The sequence below is a fragment of the Ciconia boyciana genome, chromosome 10 (genome assembly GCF_034638445.1).
Source record: "Ciconia boyciana chromosome 10, ASM3463844v1, whole genome shotgun sequence".
NCBI classification, from domain to species: Eukaryota; Metazoa; Chordata; class Aves; order Ciconiiformes; family Ciconiidae; genus Ciconia; species Ciconia boyciana.
In genome coordinates this window covers 2,345,288-2,369,970 of record NC_132943.1, presented here as the reverse complement: position 1 = coordinate 2,369,970, position 24,683 = coordinate 2,345,288, and the positions used below count along the sequence as shown (strand labels likewise).

Below are 24,683 nucleotides of genomic sequence, written 5' to 3'. Positions count from 1 at the left end.
ACAGGCACGACCCTGCACTACCAGCATTGGGTTTGGTTCCTTCGGAACACCCTCAGGGAGCAATAAATTGCACAGCAAATAAAGTACTTTCTCAAGAGAAGCGGTCACCTCCTTTCCCAAACTGCTGCAGCGCTTCCCTCGTTACATAAGTCAATAAATTAAGGAGCACAGCGAGCATGAAAGTGTTCCTTACCTAGCACTCGATGGAGGGAACGAATGCAGCATGGAGCTGCCAGGAGCCCCTTCACTCACCGCCACAGGACTGCCGAGCCCCTCTGCCCCACTGCTTGCAAAAGGGAGTCCGCAGCGTTCTCCTGCAGAAGCCACTGGTGAGCTAAAAATGTCAAATTAAAACATCTATTCTTTTTAATATTTTCCCACATTTAATAATTGATGCTTCCAATTGTTGCTCTTTTAGTGCAGCTGCAACTGCTTCCCCCCGCCCAGGTCCTTGCAATCTGCTGTTCCCTCCATGATGTCTTTGATATACTGAGTTTATGCATCACCTTTCCTTTTAATATACTGGACTGATGATTCAGCTTATCCATCAACTTGACTCAAAAGCAAGATTCAGCCTATTACCAATGACTGCAGCAAAGATCTAGATTTATGGATTTGTTGCATGACTTAAAGTTAGCGAGACTTTTCTAATGCAGGCGATAGGCATGTTAAGACAAATTTTATTTTTATTTTAAAAGGTAGAATTTTAAGACTCCGAATCCATTGCTCCTTGTTTCTTTTCATACTGCGTTGCCGACAGAGAAGATTTCTGAGGCTGGTGTCCGGTGGGGCTGAGGCAGCAGCTGTCCGTGGCAGTGGGCTCTCCCGTTGATGCTAGGGCAGAGCACCAGTGGCATGCAGGCGGCCACCGCGTTAGCCGTGACACAGTGTTACAGCTCTTGTCTCGTGAGCTCATCTCACATTTAATGGAGAAGGCGGCCTTTGACTCCAGCTCCAGAGCCATCAGCTTGTACTTGCACTTCATGCACAGCAGCACCTCATCATAAAACCCGCAGCGACGCTCGGTTCCATCAGTTTGCTTTCTACTTGATTGCAATTTGCAACAGGCTTAGCAGTAAGACTTTGCTAAACCCTAAATCCTGTGAACAATGCAGCAGTGCAAGAAACTAACCGCTGCAAAGATATAGGGGTTCTAACCCTTCTGACAGAGGCCACCCTCAATTTTAACGACGCAGGGTCACAGCTATTAAAAATCACATTAAATCAGTATCAGACCTACTCCTGGATCCACAGGGCTGGGACAGGACGAAGCCCGGCCGGCTCCTGCTCAAGGGCAGCGCCGAGGAGCACGTGCTGAGGCACAGCAACACACAAGCTGCTGCTGGGAGAAGCCTGGTGCACGGTGCAAGGGCTGGTTTGTCAGGAAGAGAACAGGGAGGGCTCTGGGACGAGTCTGGATTTGGTTTAAAAGCAGAAGCAAACACCAAGGCTTTATGGTGGATTCAGTCAAAACACTGCATTTGGATCTCCATTTTTGAGACAATTCTCAGACTCTGCCCCTGGTTTGGTTGCAAGAACGAAATCACCATGTAGTGACATTTTATTAGCGTGGGTTTGCACGGTGAGAACTGACCAAACCATTTAAGACATGGACATCCATCACCTGCAGCTACATCACCTCCTTAAACACCACCCCCAGCCTAAACCGGGGGGACCAGGGCTTTCCTAGGGACTCGGACAGGCACAGCCCTCCCAAGCCGAGCATGAGCGAGTTCTCCTCCCAGCATTGCCTGGCCTCCACCCTGGGGACCAGCTGCTCCGGACTTCTGACAGCAGGACCGCACTCGGCATGCTTTGTTGTACCACTTGCAACGCACCGCTCTCGTCCCAGACACTTTCTGCTTTTCCCTCTGAAGGACCTAGTTACTAAGGAAACCAACAGCATTTGCCCAAGTGAGGCTTCGTAACAGTTAAGTGCAAAGGAAAGCAAGTTTATACGTGCCACAGTTTGGGAAATAAGGCAGTTTATGTGACACATCCTGCCCACACAGATGGTATGACTCAAAACCGCATCTCCTGTAATCTGGTCCTATTTTTCCCCCATTCTCCTCTGCAGAAGAGGGGATCTGTTCAGACAGGCTCGCACACAAGAACACGGAGTGACAACCTGGCAGCTCGGGAACGCGCGCTCCCCCGGCAGTGCTGGGGAGGGGTCCGCTCCCACCGCAGGGTCCCCCCGGGCAGGGCACGCAGCGCGGCTCCCCGAGTCTCCGGGTCAGCTCCCTCCTGCAACGCAGCTCCGCTCGCAGCGGGACAAGCAGCAGCCACCACTCGCGCTGCCCCATTTCCACGGCTTCTCGGGAGTCCTGCATCCCTCACCCCTACCCCCAAAATAGTCGCTGCAAGCCTCACCTAAACAACGGGGCTTGTCCCAAGACTTTTTCCGTAATTCCACCAAATTCACACTAATGGTTTCTTATGCCTGTGAACCCTGGGAAAGAGAGACCTGAAGCAAATGCAGGTATTTTGCTGTGCAAAGGTAAGGCTTTTTAAAATAAAACCAGGGTTTTGAAATTTCACACCCGCATAGGATTTCCTTCCCCTCCTAATAGGCCATGCAGCTTCGCGCTTTGGGTTCCTCACTGCCGGTGGGTGAATTAATGCAAGTATTCAGATCTTGTTTCTGTTGAAGTCTATGATGATCCATATCATGCCAATGACTTCAGCCCACGCTCTTTACCCAGTAACCTCCTTACATCAAGGACAGCCTCTGCTGGGTCCCCAGTTTGCCACTGCTGGTTTCAGCTGTTAACATTCCCGATTGTAGGCTGATAAATAGGATACTGCCATAAAAAAGGCCACAGGCTTTCTATCCACCCGCCAGCACAGGGTCTCACTCTCAGAGCTTGTCTGGTCTCATCAGTGTAACTGGACTGTTGTATTGTGATTAGACATTAGAACATTAGGGCAACACATTCCTGGCTCCACATACCAAAGTTCTTTCTTGTTTGCCCAAAACAAGATGCTGAGTGCAATGCTATGCTGGAGTGGGGCCACTCAGCCTGTGTCTTGGTTTAGCAGCAAGCCACCATCTGGGCATAGACATCATCTAAATTAATTGAAATTATACTGTATAAGCAAGCAGGCTCGAGTGCTAAACCAGCACTAGTGCCAGAAAGGAACACTGACCCCCCAACATCTCCAGCTCTTTCAGTCCCACCTCCGTCCTGCCCTCTTTCTGCTCCTCACCATCTATTCCCACCCCTTGCCAGTGCCAAAAAAAGCTGTTTGAGCAGTCTGAACCACGCTGATTTAGCTATAAGTTATTTAGAAGGTTACAAATAAAAGTAGTTTTATCACAACTAGGCCCTCAAGCCCCACGCAAGCGTTCGTGGTGCTGCAAGGGACGGAGAGGGGAAGGGGATTTCTTTTGATGGCAGTGCAGGCTTAAAGTGTGTGATGACCTTCGACATAGCAAAATTCCCTTAAAAAAAAAAAAAGCTTTTAGTTTGAAGTATTTTCTAATAAAAAGGAGGATCCTGCCCCCATCTGGCCTCCCTGGAAGGAAGCAGCCCAAGGTGGAGCTGGAGCAAGAAATCCTTCGCAGCGGCTTCAAAAGGGGAGTGCTGGGCAGGATGCGAACGCTGGCTCCCGAGCCGCTCTCCGTGCGCATAAACGGGCAATAATTCAGGTTTGGGATCAAGGTTTGACTGGCAGAAAAGCGGAGATAATTATAATCTTTCTGGAGCAGCTCCAGTCATGCTATCGTTTGTTTGTGGGGTGCAGATGGGTCCAACTGTGCCGTGCGAACAGGAATATATAGGCTTCACCATCTGCTGCCGATGTGGGAAGGGAACCATCGTCCCCTCAGTAAATCTGTGCCCACTGCCAAAAACCAGAAAAACAATAGTTGTATTCACTTTGCCTCTATAAATCTCTACCACATCTCATAGTCTGTGTTTTGAAAAGATTACTTGGCCTGCAAAGGTGAGCTGTCTCTCCCTGAGGGCCACGAGGAGGAAGGGGGAGGAGAAACCTGTTGGTCAGAATCCAGAGGGACTTCTTGCTTTCAGAAAAACAGAAATAAGGTTTAATTTTAAATCTCAAATGAGCTGAAGCCCGGATACCCTCCCAATGCCACCCCCCTCTCCCTGCCCCAGCCGCCCTCCCTCTGTCCTGGACCTCTCACTCCTTTGCTGGGCTCAGCACGAAATAGTGGCTGTCACTGCTCCTGGCAGCAAAAATCCCATGTAAGAATGAGATTTTCCCACCTTACCTCAGTTAAGAGCCACCTAACTTACCAATACACACATTTTTTGCATTATCCCGGGATTCTCCTTAAATGCACCAGGAAAGGTAAGAATTAATGGTCTAAACACATGGTAAGAAAACTGTTCTGCCTGGCTTCAGGCCTCTCGTGTCCATAGGATGGCGAAGAGGGGCTTGTTCCTCTCTGCAGGAGTTTACCTTTAAGGAATAGTCCACCACTGATAAAAATAGTTCATCAGCACACAGATCATTAAAGGATTCTTTGTACAAGACATCCGGAGGGCAAGCGATGCTGGGATTCGCCGTCCGCAACTGGACTTGGGTTGCTGCTGCCAGAACCAGAAAAAACCCCAAACAGATCTCATATCAAAAACGTCCGTATGGGACCACCTGGAGGCCACTTTATCTCCACATATTGCATACATTAAAAAAGGAATACAAAAGGGTAACTTAAAAAAACCACAGTTACTCTAAAACTGTGCACTTGAGAGTTTCTGTCTGCAGTGGATGAAAAGCGTCAGAGCTAGCGGCTAATGCATTTCGTGTAAAACCAGCTGGTTTAAGTAGCCATTTTGTCTCTTGCACAAATAGCACGGGTTCATACTCTATGCCGAGGTCCAGAGGTGACCAGTAGAATGTAGGTGTGTGGAGGAGGAAGGTATGTGGATTTCTGAGGTCTTATTGGTCTTAAATTATTATCATCAACTCACACCACACAGCAGGCAAACAGTTACCAACGAGAAACCTCACCCAGTGCAGCAAAGACCTCCACGACCGAGCAACGCGTGGAGGAACCATGCTACAGGCTCCTTCGTGGCGTCTTGCACACCCCTAGTCGTGAACAAGTACGGGCACGATACAGGGATCGGTGACTCTTTATTACTTTATTAACTCACAGCAGTTTTGATTTCTCTCTTATGCACCTGGCTGACGCATGCAAAAGCTGCTCTGTGGAGAGAGAAAATTTACTGTTAAACAAACAATGTGCTTTGGAAAGCAGCTTTCCCTTATTATGCTAACATGTTCGTAAGGAACTAATCGTTCTCCTCACTTTCTCTCTTGAGACATGTTTTACAAAAGTCTGGATGAAAAACAAGATATTGAAAGTTCTTATGAAGATCTGTCTCTCAAGTAAAGCTCAAGACTTTCCTTCATTTATCACCTAGCCTGTTCACTGCAGCGTAAATAGCACAGCACCTTTGGCATCTTGGAGCAAAACAGATTTGACACCTGGCCCGTTCACTACTGACACAAGCCTACTGCTCATAGGAACACGCTACCGACAACGGCAACCTGTACTCCAATATGTTGTCAAATATATTTAAGGCCTTTCAAAAAAAATAAACACTTCTCCACCAACAAAGCAATTGAATTCTTTGTTGCTTAGTACACTGCATACAGCTGAGTGTTTTCTAAAAGCACAAGAAAATCCCTATCGCAGCAGTAAGGGAAGACTTACGGACTTGCACAGCCTCACGTGGTGCAAGCCCAACGCTCCCGAGGCCGGCATCCCCCCGGCCAACCTCGCACCAGGATGAGACCATATGCCCAAGGCTTAAAAACAATGCTCAGCTACTACTGCAAACAGCAGCAGCTACCCTGGCAAAAGATACTGTGCTAAAAAAATTCAAAATTATTGTAATATATATACATATATATCACCTTGAAAGACAAGTTGTCAAGTGTACTCTGAAAATGGCATGGTGAGTCTAAAATGAAGAAATTATCCGGCCAACTTAATACAAACAGTTAGGTTTATTAGTTGTATACACAGCTCTAATATGCATCCGTTAATTCATGTTTCAAAGCCATACATAGAGGTAATAACAGGGTGTCTGTTAGGATTCAACAGTACAAGGACCCCAGAAACAAGTCTTCAACAGGACTGGCATTTGTACTAAATCTTTATTTATGTACAAAACCTTTAGACAATTGTCATCGTTACTATTCCATGATCTGCATCTCTTTGCGTGACCCCAATAGTTTGCTGACATATATATACACACATATGTATTTGAAGGAAAAAAAAAAAAGCCTTCCAATTCTGAAGAATCAGGGACAAAAAGCAAGACAGAACAAAAAAGTTAATAACAAGAATTAACTCTGAAGACGTTAACTATTCTGGAGTTTTGCATCTAATTCAACCTCACATTAAAGAACCATATTCAGAGATAATAAATCAACGTAGACTGTGCAACAAAAGATTAATGACACGACCTGTAATTTTAAAAGTGGTAATAGGATCAAAAAAGTACTGTATGTGTTTTAATTAAAAAAAAAAAAACAACTGAAGAGAAGACAGCAGTCTGTAACCTTCATATAGTCAAGAAAAAAAGCCAAAAATAACAGCATTTTCTGTTAAAAAGCCTATTTACAGTTTCACATACCAGACGTAAATGCCTAAGCCAAGGCTCGCTTCAGCAGGTCTGCTCTACCCAAGATACTCGGTTGTTGGATGCAGAAGTAAAATGGTTGGAGTTTGGCTGTGGCAAACATTTTTCTTGTGCGCAGTTTAAAAGAATAAAGGTATTTAATGCTAAAAACATACCGGAATAAAAACTTTCGGAAATACTTATTTTGTGGTGATCTATCGGCTAAGGTTAGACAGCGTCAAGGGCAAGCGAGGCAGGCAACAGGCCCGCGGGCCGAGGAATGAACAGTTCAGAGGAAGCCTGGACTAAACCAGACGAAAATAAGCATGTGATAATGGTGTCTTTTTTTTTTTTTTTAATCACCTTATATTTAATTGGATTCAAAAGGAAACCAACAGCAGTTTTCAGAAAAGTCATAGCAAAATCAGGGAATAACGGAGTTAAGAGGAAAAGAAGCAGGCAGGAGGCAGCCCAGGAGCGGGCACGGCTTTGCCGGTAGCTCACCGTTCCTTCACCCTCCGGCACAAAACGCCCGGCGGAGGAGTACAGCAGCGTGCAACACGGACACACCGGCCGGCGTCAGGGGGGAGCTGGAGACAAAGCCCACCCAAACGGGGAAAGCGTGTCACAAGGGGAATGGCTTCAGCTAGACACACAGCTGACATCGGAGGCAGAAGGATAAAGAGTCGGGAAAGCATTTTGCCATCTACTACACCTTCATAACAGAGGGGTGGATGCCTTTACTTATTCCTCAAAACTCAGTTAACGACATCATCTGCCGACGTGTTACTTAACGGAAAAGTTATTCTACAACAAGATCACCACATGGATACCCATACTGGCAGTTAGAAATAAAGCAACAAGTCCAAAATTAACACACATGGAACACGACTGTTGGGGCTGCAGAGCTGACCAGCGACATACCTGTAGTACAATACCATGATAATTTTATTTCTTAACCCAGCTTTGGTTTCATCTCTTTTGCTTTCTAAGAAGTTAGCTGCAATCCCCCACCACTCCCAAGGCTGCAAATACCAGCGTGCGGTATGTGAACAGGCAGGAGCGGCACACCACTGCAATTCAGCATATTCTATAGACATTTCTGTAGACATAAACAAGCATTTCCCCATTAATTTTAATTCTATTTAAAACCAGCCAACACATACTTATTACCAAACTTGTCCCAAATGCCAATCTCCCAAAACAAACCCCGTCATCACAGGTTTGGCAGAACAGCGCATTTCACCCCAATAATGCCCAGACAACCCCATACGCTAGGTCAGAAATCGTATCTTTGCTTGAAAAGTTTCACCACAACGCACACACACAAAAGATGTAATGCAAACAGTAAAATTTTGACAAGGGCTTTCATCTTAAAATAATAAATACTGGTAGTTTTTCAAGAATTAGCAATTCTGAAGTTATCTATAAATGTGTATGTATGCTTGTACACAGCTCCCCCCCCAGCAATTCTAGACCAAATTTGTGTTTCACCTCTTCAACAAAAATTAGAAGAACTGAATGAGCTCCCTTCAACTAAAGGAAAATCAGATTTTAAAAGCCAGGAAGGATGGAAAGAGGTAAGGGAGAAACAATCCAAGGACTGTTCTGATAAAATTTCAGGAAAAAGTTACTTAATAGAATCATAATTGAACTTTATTATAATAAATAGCTTTATAAAGAGTTTTAGATAAATTACTTTAATAAACATGCTTAAATTTCAGACACAGAAGTGCTCAAGCCAGGAAATGCAGCCCTCGCAAGTCTCTATTAATTTGAAGCAGTAATTTTGTATGTTCTGGAATGAAATTTTATTGCAGTATCACTGTTAGCCACACACTTTATGCATTTCTTTCAGAAAGAAGACAAACTGTTTTGAAAGAGAAGTACAAAATACAAGTGATCAAAAGTAATACGACCCTGGTCATATGATTAATGCTTGTACATAGGGACTTTGCATTTGTAACAGACAGGTAATATACTATAACATAACTACATCATCAGTATACTAATCTGAGAAGTTTATTTTCTACTCAAAGAATTAGGGGTTTAGTGTTGGAGGCAAGCATTATAACCTCCAACCTCCTATAACCTCCAAGTATTTGGGAGAGCCTAGGGACAAACAGCTCGGTGCCCTCCGCCGCCGGCCCACCGCTCCCCGGAGAGCCAGAAGGGCAGACGCAGACCTAGAGCAGCACGTACAGGCCGAGTACAGGACTGTGGCTACAGGATTAAAGGCTGTGAAAAAGAATGTAGTCAGAAAGTTGTGGACGTGTTGAAAACATTCATGAAAACATAATATGGACACAGTTTAAACTGGATTGGTTACCATTCCTCTATCATACGCTACCAATTCTTCAATGTATTAGCCATAAAAGTGCTCAGGCTTTCCAATCTGATGTTCTCTTTTTTTCTTTTTTACTCTTTGAATCTCTCCGCAGGAGAATGTGTCTTTTCTTGGCCACCTCTTCTACCCGCCACAGTCTTTGATGCAGGAAGTATACAGACAAGAGTAACACCGAGCTGATGATTTACAAAGAATGATTCATAGCCTTCTATGTAAAGCAGCATTTTCTAACTTACTTCACTATCAGCTAAGTTTTCTACATTTACAAATAGGAAAAGCTTAAAAAACCTCACCCAACTTGTGTCCTTACTCACAAGAAATCTGGCTTAAAAGGCTCAGGGTGGTACATGAGTGGGATCCTGGTATGGATACAGGCTGCTATTGGATGTGAAGAACGTTTCCAAAAAAAGTTTCTGTACAATATAAAAATTAACCAGTAAAATCCTAGTAAGGCAAGAATATAATTTCTGCTTATGATTCTAAAGCACGTTGTAAAAAAGTTACAGTGGCAACCACTTATAATTTCTCATTTTTGTACATTTAATATATTCACTGCAACAATTATATTCAAGTCACATTTGTATTTATAATACGTATCACAACTCTATGCAAAGACGTTTTTCTTTCTTAGTGCCGTTCTTCGTGACATCAAATCATTGGTGTCCTGTAATGCTCAATGATGCACCCTTTAAAGGCTTAACATGACATTCATTTGAATTAGCTGAAAAACTCTTTTCAGACATAATTAGCCTGACAGCAGCAGAGTTAATGCTTTATTAGCCAATTAAAAAGCAACTAATTACATGAGGATGCTTACAAGGCCAAGTACTCTTGGATTAAGTTATTTAAACAGTTCCCTGAAAAGAATTCCAGCTAATCAGTCTGATACAAGGACAAATTTAATATTTACTCTCACAAAGAAAGCTAGCTGTGTGATGGCTGATAAATGGAAAAGTGCTCGAAATGTAGAGGGTAGGAAGAACTGTAAAAAAATAACTTTGTCATAGATCATGTTAAAACCAGCTTGTAAGGAGGGGAAAATCCACTCATTTACACACATTTAGATGCTTTTATAGAAATATATCTATTTTAAGGAAAACAGAAGTTATAGCGTAAGAAGAAAAAAAAAAAAGACGATTACTGAATTAGTTTTAGGCACTTGAGCTGCATAGACTGTAGTAGGCGCCCATCAAATACGTTCAACATTCACACACACACGTGTGCACCCAGTAACATACTACACAATGCATAGGAGAGCAGCTATTAAGCCTCCCTGGAAAAAAAAAATAATTAAAAATGAAGCTAGGTAGATTGCTGTTCACATTTTCCATGTTCTACATCCCACCTTTCCTCCCAGTTAAAAACCTGCGTAATTTTCAGATCACAGAGGCAGCATATTGTAGAGCTGATTTACCAAGTTTATTACTTGCTAAACCAAAAGAAACATTTTAAGTATGAGATTACTGAAATATGAGTTACTGCTATATTTTTTTGCTAGTAAAATGTCACTCTGCAGCATAAATAACTGTTTTTAAAGACCCCCTCCCTTTTCCTGTATAATATCCTAAGAATAAATTTCGTGACGAACAAAGGCAAAGTAATCTTAAGCTTTTGCTGAAAGCCAAGGGAACACAACGTGCAGAGGATGAAAACACAAAAGCAATACAAATCAAGGTCATGACTCCTGTTAAGACAATCACTTCCAAACAATAACCAAGTGAAGTTGAAAGCAGCATTGATGCAAAGTTAACTCACTTTTTATGGCCAGAGTTGTGAGAAAAATGTGAATTGTCCTACGGGGAGAAGAAAAAACTGTCAACAAGCAGCACATACAAGAAGGGTTTGTGTGTTCAGAAGTGCATCTGCTCTTCTCCAGCTCTACTAGGCAACTAAATTTAAAAACATTTCTAACATTACACAAAAGGCAAGACCTGTAGGAAAGGACCGTCACAGCCACAACGCTCCCATGAGGGTATATACTCATCTATTCTTCTGATGCTCATCTCATCAGTATCTGAGCAAACACACTTGTTCTCATGAAGAACCTTCAGGCAGACACTTTCCTACAAAAGCTTCCACCGCAGCGTCTGGACAACACCGTTCTGCTTTCGCTACGCTTTGCTGCCCTTAAAGCACGATCACCCCAACCATGCAAGGCGAGAATCTGGAATCGTCACCTCTGTTTATGATGGGGTGACAAAGAGTTTCCCAGCTACTCTAGACAAAATCCATCATCCTGAGAGACTGCAAATCCAGAACGTAAAACGAAGGTGTGTCTTCCTTTGATTCCTAAGCCCCCGTCAAGAATGCTACAGGCACACGATGTGTCAGTAAGCATTGGCCACCACTGCATTCTAACTACTGGAGAGCAAATCTGCCCTCTAAAATCCTGTGGGATCACAAAATGGATAGACAAGATGACTCATCGTTATACGTGACATGACACGCACCTTTTTTGTAGTTGGGTTAAGGCTGGATCGCTCACCGCCCAACACACGGACAAGGAGTTACTCTTTCGGGCACAAAAGACATCGTTTTAACAGGCAGCCTTCACGTGTGCAGTTACTCCCAACTCCCTACTAGGGTCTGTCGCCACTTGTGAAACAAAGATGAAGTGAACCACCCAGTATCTTAGAGGCCACAGAAAGTGGAAGTGGCCAGGATAACGAGAGAGAGAAAGAGTAAATGTAAGTTTACTTATGCGTAAACATAAGATGGCTGGTTGCAACATAAGCCATACCTGGGAAAAACCACCGCACTTCCATTATAGGGACGTACTAAGCCCTACAAATTTAAGCGAAGGAGTAAGCAGCGAGTTTCAGCAAGAAGCAGGTGTCAGAATACTGCTCCATGATTTTTCTTTCATTAACAGGAACAACTCATTTTCTTAAAAACAAACAAAACCCAACCCGCACAACCTGTGCGGATTCAGGCAAAAGTATGCAGTATTTAACAATCCTAAAGCAAAATATTTTAAAGGGGTGAAAGCGAAGACATAAGACTCAAAACCCAAACACTTAGGTTTATAAGCAAGTCTGCTTTTTCTTTTTTAAGACTAGAAAACGTACAGTTCCATTTCATATGCAAGTGTGCACAGAGCTCGTTTCTTGAAGATACTATCAGATAAACTGAGAAAGTCTTTGCATTAAATTGTTATTTCTTCAAACATTTATACATTTTGCAATACACCAGTTAAATACCAATATCTATGTGCATGCACTATAAATATATGCATGTACACATTAAAATGTTTAACAAAGACAGCAGATTCCCTAGCCAGTGAGCATCGTAAAGAGATACCAAAAATATATTAAAAAGTTAAATTCCTTACCTGCCTTTGTTAAATACAGACTTTTGAAATTGCCTCCCTTCTTTTCCCCACAAGTTCACATGATCCCCAGTGAAGCAGGCAAACGGGAAGGCAGGTGCGCTGACTAGGTTATCCCATAACCAAAGATAAGCACCTTAAAAAGGTCAAACTAAGCTTTTTCTTTAAAACGTCTTTTCCATCCTTATCAGATGTATGAGCTAAGAAAGGGAAGGACATTTTAAACAACGTTTTATTTCATTTTGCTCTACTCCCCAAACATACATCTCCAACATAAAAGCCTATGATTAAGGCTACGTACACTTTCACAATACTGACGACGCTTCAAACCATCCAACCAACTTCCCACGGAAAAGCCTGTATCCTTTGAAAGAGTAATTCTGAACAACTTCTCTATGGGACATCCATCCCTGCAGATACTACAGTAAGGAAAGAGAATCACATAGTGTCCTGATGCTTCTCTGCAGCTCACCTGGGGACCATGCAAGGGAGTTATATTTTCAAGAAGTACTGCCCTGGAACTTCTGTGGGAACATGATCGAGGGGTCACTTACAGCTCTTCAAGTAGTGTAATCTGTTTTGTTCCCCTTCCCCATCCCAGTTCCATCCATTGCATACAGATATAGATACGTTTTACGCTATCAGAGAGAAGCGTGCCTTCCCCTGAAAAACACTGAATACAGAGTATGCCTTGTTTTGCGAGGTTCCAGTGGGATTTTTAAAGATACTTTTGTGCCTCTTCTTTGGTTAAGGAAAAAAAAAATGATGACATTTTTCCCTTTACGACAGCTAAAGGTACTTCTATTAAACTTGAATCATAGATGAACAGTACTGCAGAAAAAGAAAAGCAGTACCATAGGACAGCATTACATGCGCTTTTTGGAATCACCTAATCCAATGACGACTACAATAAAAAAAATCCATTTCATTTTAAACTCTTTGGCAAATTTTTACTGTTTGCCGACACTGTAATTTGAAGCTCAATCAATATGCCCCAATCCATTATGGCATCCTCCCTCACTGAAAAGCCATGTGAGAAACAAGTAATGGTCTTAAGAGAGAGTTTGCTTTATAAAGTTGTGGTGAGCCAACTGTCTGATGGATGTTACAGTCATACGGATAACAAAGGAAAAGAACTTGTGACACGTTGGCGATGTCAAATATTAGTACTACCGTCAACATACTGATTCCGCTTTACACACTGGTCTGAACAGATTGCAATTAACCTAAAATTGAGGTATAAATATCCACAAATATGTACAGTACACATACAGGAAAATATTTTTGCATTTGTAACATCGGTAACCTTAAAAATACTGGAAAGTTGGTATCTATGCCATTGATTTGTTTGCTAATTTACTGGAATAATGAAGCCAACATCTTCAACTAGAGAGGACTACAATGGAATAATAAACCTCAAAATTAAAAGCTCCTTCCTCTCACTTCATCTTCACCACGCTCAACGTTGGACTGTTCTGAGTGGCTGTATCTTGAAAAGAAGGTTGATCACAGCTTTTAAACGCATCCTCGGAGGAAAACAAACAGGAAACCAAACTGGAGCCGTCGACTGCATCTTTCTTTTTGCTGAATGGTCTTAATTTATATACACGTATGTGTGTGTGCATCTATGTAGAAAATAAAGTTGAAATCAGTTCATTATAAATACATCTAACCCATTAATTCTGCCACTGTGAAGGTAATCATGGGTACAGCTCTTTTGGAGCAATGTCTGTGCAAAGAAGTCATTAAAAATCATCTGATCTTAAGTCTCGACATCATCCATTCGAGTCCTTGGCAGAGTCTGTAAACAAAAGAGAGAATTTTTAAGGAATACATGCACTTCTCAGGATAACTTCAAAAAAAATTCCATGGCACCAATTTAAATTCTTCCTAAGAACTCTGTAATTCTGACTGAAGGAATCATTTCCAGAAACAATCCACTCTGAGCACAGTATTTCCTAGATCTTACTATACAATGTACAGGTGAGAGACTTCAGATCCCAGCACTTCAAGACATACACTGAAGTTTTCTCTCATTACGATTATTCTTAATAAACCAGAAGAGATTTTAGGTGATTCCCACCCCTGCCTTCACTAAGCCCAAATCATATAAAGTTTTATCACTGCAAGGTGAGACTGTGGATTTGAAGTGAAAGCTGGTTTTCAGATCACACTGATCCTAAGTCAGTATGCTCTGAGCCCCAAAATCTTTAAGTGTAAGATTACTATTGGCAGGGGAGGAATGTGTGTTAAAACCAACCACCTCAATAAAAATACCAAAATAATTCAAGATTCCCCTCCTACAGACAAGAATAACTCTTACCCCTCTCCAGTTAGAGCACAGCATGCCTGAATGTGCCACTGGTGATCCTTAATTGAAGTCAGTTTCAGAAACTGAGATATTTCGGCTACTGTCATACACTCTTTAACATCTTGCTTGTTAGCAAAGATCAGCAAACCTGCTTTTTTTAAGTCCTAGGGAGAAAGAAATAAAAAGAAGATGATTACAGATCAGCCCTCGGAGGCAAAAGATGTGATACCAAAGTAGAGAACCTTAAGCCCTAGCAAAAAAACCCCAAAACCCTAACCTATAAAACGCTGCAGGCTGATTGACATGCAACTTCAGAAAATCCTTTGATCCAGCAGACCAAACGTCCAATTTTTGCCTAGGATGATCTGTAAAAGCACGTGCAATATTTTGTTGTGCTCCGTGAGGATGGGAGACACCCTGTATCTCTGTACGTGTGCAGTTGCAATAACGCCCCACACCTCCAACAGGCAAGGCCTCCATTTAACCCTGATCTTGCAGGTCCATTCCTGCCCGCGTATCCAAACCAACCACCGCATTCTCCTGAGCCTGGCTTTGTATGTACACACCACGCTTTTATGTATTACCATACCGTTAAGATTGATTTTAGTACCAAAGTAATGGACTGTGCAGCAGTTCTTACATGGGGCAACAGTGGGTTACCCCACCAGAACTTTTTAAGCACTGGTAAAACCTTGCCAAGCCCGATTGCAGTGAGCACCAGCAGCACGTGTGCTGGCACCCAGCCTGGCACTGTGGCTCATCAGAGCCAGAAGTACGCTCTGCCTGTGCAGCAGCCCTCTGCAAGGGAAATCCCGTCCATTAGAAGCATTAAGATTGCCACTGACAGTGTAAAGCAAGCTGCAGTAATATTTTATTTAGAGGATACACAGAATTTGTAGAAAATCATCACTTACACTACTTTAGAATCAAAGGATGGACATCTGCGTGAACAAGCACATTACAATAAACTTCGTCATAAGGCCCATGCAATATTTAAAACATCAGTACTAACAATTTTGAGAACAGTGACTCTAGGGGCAAGCTTATTTTATCTCAAGCTTGGAATTACACTACAGGCACATATTATTGAAAATCTGTCCCTCCGAAAGAAAAAAGTCTTCCCAGGAAGCCAAGACAACTCATTCACTTAAATGCCTATCAGGCAGACTAATTTTTACAAGTAGTAAAATTAATTCCCAAATGATCTACTGGTCCAGAAAATAGTTAGAACTGACCTGGGCAACTCAATTTTGCCTTAACAGAAATTCAATTGAACTGGTTAGCAGAAAGAAAAGATTTTCAAGGACTGCAAGGAAAAGCTATTCTAAATAAATATTTGACTTTCATTTCAGCTTATACGTATTGTTGTTCTCTTCAAATGTCATAGCACCTGGAGAGTTAGCAGAATATACTGAAAACATCCTGTTGTAAAACAATGGGCACATTTACTGTTAGACGGGCGCTTTCAGAGCACAGAAATAGTCTCCCAACGTGAAGCAAGGGCATTCATGCTGCTTGGAGTTCCAGCCCCCTCATTTCAAATTCAGTTCGTTAACAACTTCTGCATCTTCCTTTACAGATTACAAAACAGAAGATGCAATTTTGTGTTGCGACTGCAACAGACTGAAGAGTACATCTCTGAAATTCTAATTATGACAGCAGCAGACCCAATGGCAACAGTCTGCCCGTGCCACATGTAACACTCCACCACAACCAAGCAAGCCAGACCTACCTTATTAGAATTTATTTTATTAGAGTAAACATAATTTTAATTTAAATACCAAAAATTAGAAATTCAAGACACTAGGCAAAGCACTTGTTTTTTCTCAAATGCTTTAGACTACCCTGATCGCTCAAAGAAAATACATAGGCAGTCTTTGCCCTTCCTGCAGTCACCTACTAAACAGTGGCTATAGTTTAAATATAGATGTAATATTTTGGGATATAATGCCATCAGTTTTATGCACATCTTTGTATTCTGACACTTAAATTTGGAAGCTCAGTGTCCTCAGTGTCATCTCATACAAACTGATCCAGTTTGCATTAAATTTGTCTTATGAGTCCCAGCAGCAGTCAGGCTTATATAAACACGTCTTTAGTAAAAATCAGGCTCTGGTCCTGCTGCACTGCACAGACAGATGAAGCCTTTGGGACCTTCAGGTCATGCAATAGGTGCTCCTTGGCTTATGCGTCAGTCCCCTATTTCTGAATCAGACCCAGACAGCTCAGTCTTAGACCCGACACAGGGCTCAATTTTAAAGAGGGTCTTTACAAATTAGCAAATCATACTCTCCTTCTGTAATTCCAAGTACATATAGAATGACAGCTACTATAGCCATAGGCAGTCCATTTCTTCAGTTCTATAGCTGGTTGCTATGAGACATATTATTAAGGCTGTATCTGTTTCTTTGTGAAAACAGAAAACATCAGGCAACCATGAAGCCATCAAAAATAGTAATTAAGTTGTTGGAAGAAACAATGTTTTTTTAAAACAACCTTATTCAGCTATTAACGTGGACTGAAGTATAAAAACCACAGAAGTCATTTATAGGTCCTAACTTCTGTTTCACTGAAGCACTCAGAAGTTGAAAAGCTACTTTTGTGGGAGTTCTCTTGAGTAACTTGGTATTAATTTACAGCTTTATTGTGAGCCTCACAAAAGACAGAGCCTCTAGCAGCAACAAGACAGTTCTGATACAGTACTACCTGCAGCTGGGAGAACATGACTGGTAATGTTTGCCGTGGAGAGGCCTGTCTCCATTCTGGTCTGTCTCCAGCTAGCAGGCATAAGAGAGCTTTCACAAACAGAGTGTTAATCTGCCTCACTTAACATGTATCATCCAGATCTTACCCACAATAAATATTAAAACAAAGGAAACAAAGGGTCTACTCACCTCATGTGCTAACATTTTATACAGTTCTTCTTTAGTCACAGAAATTCTCTCTCTGTCTGTGCTGTCCACAACAACTATCACAAACTTTAAAAAGTGAAAAGTTATTAGTCAGAGAACAAACTCTATCCTTCTGGCCACACACTTGTCAGCAGAACAGATTACTGTTCCCACCGTGCGATCCAGACAGTCAGCTGGATTATCAGATATCACCCTATTCCAGGTACACTTCTCCCAGCCAGAGTGTGATTACCCGCAGCACTGGTATGGTTTACAACTTGTGCCGTGGTTTGTATACAAAAGTAGCTCTGACGCATCTTTTGACTTTCCATTGTCTAATTTCAAGTGAAAAATGTATATCGAAAGCACGTGTTTCTCTGTAATCCCAGATCTGTTTTTGTTCTTTGCTTAGCATAACTGAGGTAGCACACAGATCCCTCAAATAATTTGTTGCAGCCTTAAAAAGGTAAACTGTGCCAGCTTTCTCCCTCTACTTCAAATACTAACATGCAAATAGATATTTGCAAGGGATTTTAAAAAACCATAAGCTCCATGCTTCAAGAGCATACATGCAAATACACATCATAGCATCTTATAGGGAAGCACAGGAGAACAAAGTTAATTATTATTTTTTAAAAAGTCTTTTTTTTAAAACCACAATTGATACCACATAGGAAACCTTGACTTAAATCATTATTCTAATCAAGTTCAGCGTATGTGCTGCAACTTCATCGCTAAAGAGCTTTGAAAATTCTTGGGGGTCCTTAAGTAAATTGATCATGGGAGCTTGCAAGACAGAGCTCCCACAGTCTGGGAGGAAAACTTTTGGGTTTTCAGTCTTACCCCTGAGGCGTTACACAGGTTTTAGAGTACCTGCTACAGAGATAGAGCAGTCATGGCCCACAAGAGGGGACCCATAAACATGGGGATCTGCAATACCAAGACAAACTGAGCACCTGCCCTCAGGCCGCAGATCCCCAGAAACAGAATCCTTACAAACAAGTTGTTTTTCATTGCAGCTCCCTGTTACGCATCTGACGTAAGAAATATAGAAGCGAGTTGTACAACAGCTTGCTAAGGAGGATACGTCAAAAATCAAAACAGGAGTACCCTGAAGTAGCTACGGTAACATTCAAAGCGCAGTGAATGCGGCCCTCTGGAAGTGTGTCTGGTACACGCAGATCTCAGGTACGCTGTATTCCCTTCACCAGCAACAGTTACACTAAGTCTTCTAGCAAGGCGTTCATTCTCACCTCAGTGTTTGTATAGTAGGTGTTCCACGAAGACCGAAGAGACTCCTGCCCTCCGATATCCCACATCAGAAAGCGCGTGTTGTTAACCACTATCTCTTCCACGTTACTCCCTATGGTGGGTGAGGTATGCACCACTTCATTCATGGAGCTGCAGAGGGAAGAGAGCGACTCGGTGAGAAACTGCAAAAATTAACAAGTTACCTGCACTATCGAGCATTTTAGGACTCCAAATTGACCTACTTCTATAAAAACTAAACCTGATGGTTATTCCAAGGTAGAAAGCTTAGGGGGGGAATTTTAGCAAACGCTCCTTATGCAGCAAACAGAGACCAGGTTTGACGGTGGAGGGCAAGTAAAAATAATAAATAAAAACAGCAATAAAAAAGGACACAGTGAACTATATAATAAGCGAGTTACAAAGCTGAGAGAAGATTCATGAACAAAACTGTATTATAATTCAATCATAAAGCTGAGACAATATTTGCTTCAGAAGCTGTTTTTAAGCAGTCTTCTTTTCTTTTTCCAGGCTGATTTTGGCACGCATGGGGGAGAGCAGTTGTTTTGCTTCAAGAATGTGGTTAAGCCACAAGATTTCCAAGGTTGCAGGAAAACAACAACTCATCATCCAGCTCCACCAAACATACTGCATCTCGCTCTCCTTCCCGTATAGGCCCCTACGAGCGTACTTTCTTCACAATTCAGTTACTTTATCTCCAAACTTTCTTCTCTCTCCCTTCAGCACAGTCCAATAACTACTTTTTGGAGACAAATGCAGACATTTAGTATTTAAAAAATATGGAGATACTTAGAGATACTGAGTGCAACTTTATCATTAAGGCAAGCAGTTTCACATGAATAGTGATAACCAAATGCGTACTCTGGATACTCCTAAAGTTCAAATTATTTAAACTCTACTGTATGGGATATACAAAAAAATTAAAGGAAAATGTCAACCATTTTCAAAGAACTGAATTATGTTTTCTTCTGATAATCTTGATATATTTTTTCATTTTATATGAACATTTTTTGAAGCTTTAGCAGAGCTTTTAGTTACAGTGACAGCAATTTGAGACTTGTAACGGTGCTGGAATATTTCTTGAACAGGATACCGAGAATGGAGGAGATAAAGGGATGGTCGGGTGTTCTGAAAAGGAATCCCAGCTACCCAGTGTCTTAGCAGCATGTAACAGAAACCTTCTCACCACACACATTTGAGGGAGGCTATATAAGGGAAAGAGAAGGATTGGAAGAAAGAACCGTAAAATCAAATTAAGGATAACAATGATATAAGAAGATGCCTGTGGCTGATGTCATATTTAACAAACATGTTTTAGCAGAGTTCTTTTAACACTTGGAAGAAACGTATCATGAATCTCCTTTCCTTGGCTGAACCTGCAGCCTTTCACATTCAAGCTGGTGGCATCTCACAGTTTGTAACATGCTAGGTGGACTTTTCACTCCTCCTCACTGAAACAAGGTGAGCATGAAGCTTAATGGCACTCCTAGACACCTGATCACAAAATCCTACTGCTACCTGAGGGGAGGGAGGAGATCCAAGTACGAGAACAGGAAGAAATGAAGTGTCTGTGGAGCTGTCGTGATCGGTTAGAAGAATCACCACTCCAACGTCTGCTGTGGCCCTCCATGACATCAAAGGAACGGCCAGTGCACTAACAAACGCTAGTTGCCCTCCTAGTTATCTCTGCCCATCTCTTATGAAAAGAGTCAAACATATTCATTCATGCTTAGAACAGTTATCTGCCACAAAGAAAAGGTGAGAGAAAAAAATGGGATATGCAAAGATGGAGGTAGGGTTTAAGGAGGGGTTGAGCAGGAAGAACAGAGGACAGTACGCCTACAGAGCTCTGTCAAAACAACAAACAGGGGAAGAGGAATACAAGAGTAGAGAAGGGGAAGTCCTGTGGAGCTAAAACTGGTGTGAAGGAAGGAGGCATATAGAGATCCACTGTACAAAAGGGAAAAGAAAACACTGAGACTGCAGAAATAAGATGAGAAGAATCATGAGACATTTGTGGAGGAAGTGGAAAGACACAGGCAGCATTAAAATGCACCGAGGACGGCCCTCAGCTGCAGCAGTTACTAGTCTCAGAAATATTCTTCATTCTGTTTATGCTTTTTAAAATCTCTCACTCCTGATTTAAATAACGACAACCACCTTCATCTTTTCACTTTCTCTGCAGAGTGTGCTAGGGCATAAGTGGCTGGAAACGCTGCAGGAGTTTCACGTTTCAGAAAGGCAAAAGCAGATCATAATTTAACAAAACCCAAACATTTTAAGAAAGTATATTTTTAGTGTAGGATTGGACTAGTAGGGCCATATCACTTAACAGGAATTATTTCTGATACTGACTCAGGAACGCTTCCTAATACCAGACTACTCCATGTGAGAAATCTCAAATCTGTTCCTATTATAAACAGACCTTGAGTCGCCTGTCCCACCTAGAAGCTTCCAAGTCTGTGGACAAATTTATACCTTTTTATCAAAATGCAGCTGAGGACCAGAGATACGAAGCTCGTACAAGTCTCACGTAAACCAGTAGCAAGGTTAATGCAAGACAAACACAAGTCAATGCCACTATTAAAGGCAGAAGCTGCACGACAGCATGGGCTGCCACCAGCCGCAGAGCTGTGTTGTCCTGGGTTCAGCCAGCGCTCAGCCTTCCTCCCGTACCACAAATGACATGACACTACACCTTGGTACGCAGGACACAAATCGCGGCAGGGAGAAGACAGGCTTCGTTGCTTTGCTACTCCCAGAACAATTTGTTTAGTATTTACATGCTGCGGCATGGATCAGTTTAGCAGCATTGCCCTGTGGCCAACCCTCAATATAATCATGTTTTATGGAGTTGGCAAACAACCTACAGGGTAACACCAAAGGCAGTTGTGATTAAGTGGTAATAGCAATGTAATCTGATAGATAAAAGCTCTGAACAAAACCTTATTCATATACCAAGCAAAATGCAGACCCTTCCAAACTCTAAACACATGCTTTGACCCACTGCCACCTATACCATTGAGTAATCTTCAGCGTAAAGCTCTCAAAGCAAAATCTAACAGGGAAAGCAGCGGCAACAAGTCAGAGTAATATATACAATGCACACCTTGAAATACATGAAACGTCATCTGCAGTTCATACTTACAATTGATAAAGAATGGTGGTTTTTCCTGCATTATCCAGACCAACAATGATTACTTTGTGCTCTGAAATAAAAATATCACTAGTAAATCACATAGTTAACACGATAACATAGCTATCATGATAACAACTGTGTTATGAAACAAGGTTAGTGTTGCATTTTTGACCAATTTCCTAAGCAGACACTGCCAAACTTCAGGTGCCACATTTCATGGGCCATACCTAAAAGTTCGTTTGTCTGTGGAGGTGTACAAACCCGTGTACTGTTCTGAGCAGGTAAATGACTGTTGATTTTTCCCCGTCTGCACATCTACAGGAACAAATTCTGAGAGATTACGTGTGGATTTTTTCCTTCTCTAAACCACTAGAGCAATCTCACGCTGGAATCCTTTCCCAAGCTTCTAGACATTTTTGCAGATTGTAACAGATTGTACTTTCTATTCCCCCCAACTACAGTAGTTCTCCAGAACACAGGCTTACACGTGTTAAATGTTCATTTCCAAGGCCATACTTTTATTATGGCCTGCAACATCTTAATCTCTTTGCAAAGAGTTGTTAAAAGCCACAACAACGCTGATTCGCACTGTAAGCAGGGCGATCCACACCTGTCTCCCTCAGTGTTCTCTTTTCCTTTCAGCAGGTTTGGAACCTGGAGAACAGATTTGCCTACGAATATTTTACAGCATGCATTCACCCAATTTAGTTTTAGATGAACCAACGAGTACTACACAAAACTACTCTGACACATATGCGAACACATTTTGGAGCTCAATGCCAGAATCGATTATTGTTTCTATTTAGCACTTTCTTTCCTGTACATCACAAAATTGAATCTGAATGCTACAGCTGGTGTTGTCAAGCACATTCAAATTTATGATTTCCAGGATGAGCAAGCGCTGCCTGCTCTCAGCTAGATTACACAACTTTTACTTGCACAAATAACCTTGGCTTCAACGGGACTATTCATGCAACTACAAGCTTTGTGAGAAGGGGCTTTCTTCCTCCCCTCCCCAGTGGTCCACAAGGGCAACAAAAAGCCATTATAAGTCTGCCCAAGCTTCAGACGACCAGAGATCAATTCCTTCTGTTAGCAAAGCACACTCACATTGATTTATCACAGAGGAGAGAGGGAGGGGATAGGGGTCAGGTAAGTGGGGTTTCTTGGTTTTGATTTTATCAATATTGTGTGGTTTTGCAGAGTTGTCTTATATACCATCAAAAATAAATTCCAGTTTTAATAACTTTGCATAACTGCACAATATTGTAAAAATATCTGCTTACCTGACCCCACATAACTAGGAACTTTTGTTTCTGGTGTGGTGTTGCCAGCATAGTGGATGTTAGGAAATCAGCTGGAACAGAAGATCTGAGGTGGGGCCGGACGCTACAAGACAAAAATATTTTGTTGGATTTGCACTAAGTGTTAATGGGCATATAATTGGGACATTCAACACGCATGCGGAAGCATATTTACGTTCACTCAATATCAATTTAAAAGACCTTATAAACACGGATAAGAGCCTCAGCATGTGTTTTATAGGTAAAGTTACAACTTTCATTAACACCTCACTGTAAGGAGACAGGCGTTACAAAGCTGAAGTTATACGTAACGTCTACTCCACAAATGAGCGATTTTGCCAGATACCGAGGCCGGTCACTTAGGACCATTAATACAGCATACTCTGCAGACGACAAGACGAGAGTACGCGCTACAACGCCTCACAGCCGTATTCTTTTGGCCCAGGTTAACAACTCAACGTCCACCTTTCAGGAAATGAGCTTTCCGGTGACTTAGAGGAGGGGGGGGAAAAAAAGGTTAAAACCCCCCAACTTTTCTGGCCGCAGCTTGTCCTCCCGGGCCTCCCGAGGGAGGGAGGCTCCCGGGAGCGCCGCCGCCTCGCCCTTTAGCCCCGGGAGCCACGGCTGTGCCGGGGTACGAGGGCGGGCAGCCACCCGCTGCCCAGCCCGGCCGCACCGAGCCCTCCCGCCGCCGCCCGAGCGGCGAGGAGCCGCCGCCTCACCCCGCCGGGGATCACCCTCAGGCCCGGCCCGTCCACAGGCCGCCGCCTCCACCTCCTCCCGCCGCCTGTGCCCTCACCCTGATGGTTGAACAGCCTCCATATCCTGGTGAAGAGGATCCCCATCCTCAGCCGGGGCAGCTCCGGGCCTCGCCGGCTCCTCAGCGCCTACTGCGGGGTTAACCCGCTCCCGGAACGCGGGCGGCTCAGGGCCCGGCCCAGCGCCCGCTTTGCCGGCGGAAAGGCGGGCTAGGGCCTCGCCGGGCCTGCACACGTTCGGACATCGCCGCCCCGCTCCTCTCTCGCCTCACCGCCTGCCCGGGCCGGCCGCGGAGCGGGGAGAGCAACGCGCGGCGATCCGACCAGCGACCCCGCGGCCACCGTAGAGCCGGGGGAGGCGGGGGCGGACGCGGCGCTGTGACGTACGGAGGCGGGGCCGGGACCGCGGCCGCCATTACGCGACTCCGCCTCAGCGAGCGGCTCCCGCCGCCGCGACCGCGCTCGCCCCGCCGCCTCGCCTCAGGCGAGGCGGCGGGGCGAGCGCGGTCGCGGCGGCGGGAGCCGCTCGCATTTAGGTCTTCCCGCCCAAGGCCGCGTTCCTGAACGCCGCTACTCAGCAGCTGCGCCTGAGGAAAACTCTCCATTCACCTCATCTTTTTTTTGTTTTTAAAGCATCCAGGCCGCCTCAAGTTAAATTCCTCTGTCCAAACCTGCTCCTCGCAGCGTTTAGAATCTCAGAGATTTAAAAAAAACAGGTAATAAATAGGTTATAC

General features: G+C 43.2%; 1 protein-coding gene across 3 annotated transcripts; it reads right to left on the bottom strand.

Annotated features, from left to right (window-relative positions):
* Positions 1 to 5,972: 5,972 nt before the first annotated feature.
* On the bottom strand, positions 5,973 to 24,316 carry ARL5A (ARF like GTPase 5A). 3 transcript variants are annotated; one of them, XR_012044408.1, is made up of 7 exons: positions 23,991 to 24,316; positions 21,897 to 21,957; positions 18,733 to 18,880; positions 17,483 to 17,566; positions 14,601 to 14,752; positions 10,705 to 14,078; positions 5,973 to 9,362 (listed from the first exon to the last, which is right to left on the bottom strand). XR_012044408.1 is itself a non-coding variant. In XM_072874909.1 (7 exons), exons 4-7 carry the CDS (start codon positions 18,874 to 18,876, stop codon positions 14,030 to 14,032), a joined length of 429 nt encoding a protein of 142 aa, XP_072731010.1. In that variant the 5' UTR covers positions 18,877 to 18,880; positions 21,897 to 21,957; positions 23,174 to 23,276; positions 23,991 to 24,316; the 3' UTR covers positions 5,973 to 14,029. The 3 variants fall into 3 exon arrangements, 2 of the variants coding, with proteins under 2 accessions (XP_072731010.1, XP_072731009.1); XM_072874909.1 differs by adding an exon at positions 23,174 to 23,276 and having other exon boundaries at positions 5,973 to 14,078; XM_072874908.1 differs by having other exon boundaries at positions 5,973 to 14,078.
* Positions 24,317 to 24,683: the final 367 nt, after the last annotated feature.

Bases quoted from the DNA above. Each gene is read 5' to 3' on its own strand.
- ARL5A (XM_072874908.1), bottom strand. From the start codon at position 24,036: ATGGGGATCCTCTTCACCAGGATATGGAGGCTGTTCAACCATCAGG. The intron at 17,567-18,732 runs GTGAGAATGAAC...CACTTTTTAAAG, and splicing joins CCTACTATACAAACACTGAG to TTTGTGATAGTTGTTGTGGA. The intron at 14,079-14,600 runs GTAAGAGTTATT...TTTTGTTTACAG, and splicing joins TGTGCTCTAACTGGAGAGGG to ACTCTGCCAAGGACTCGAAT.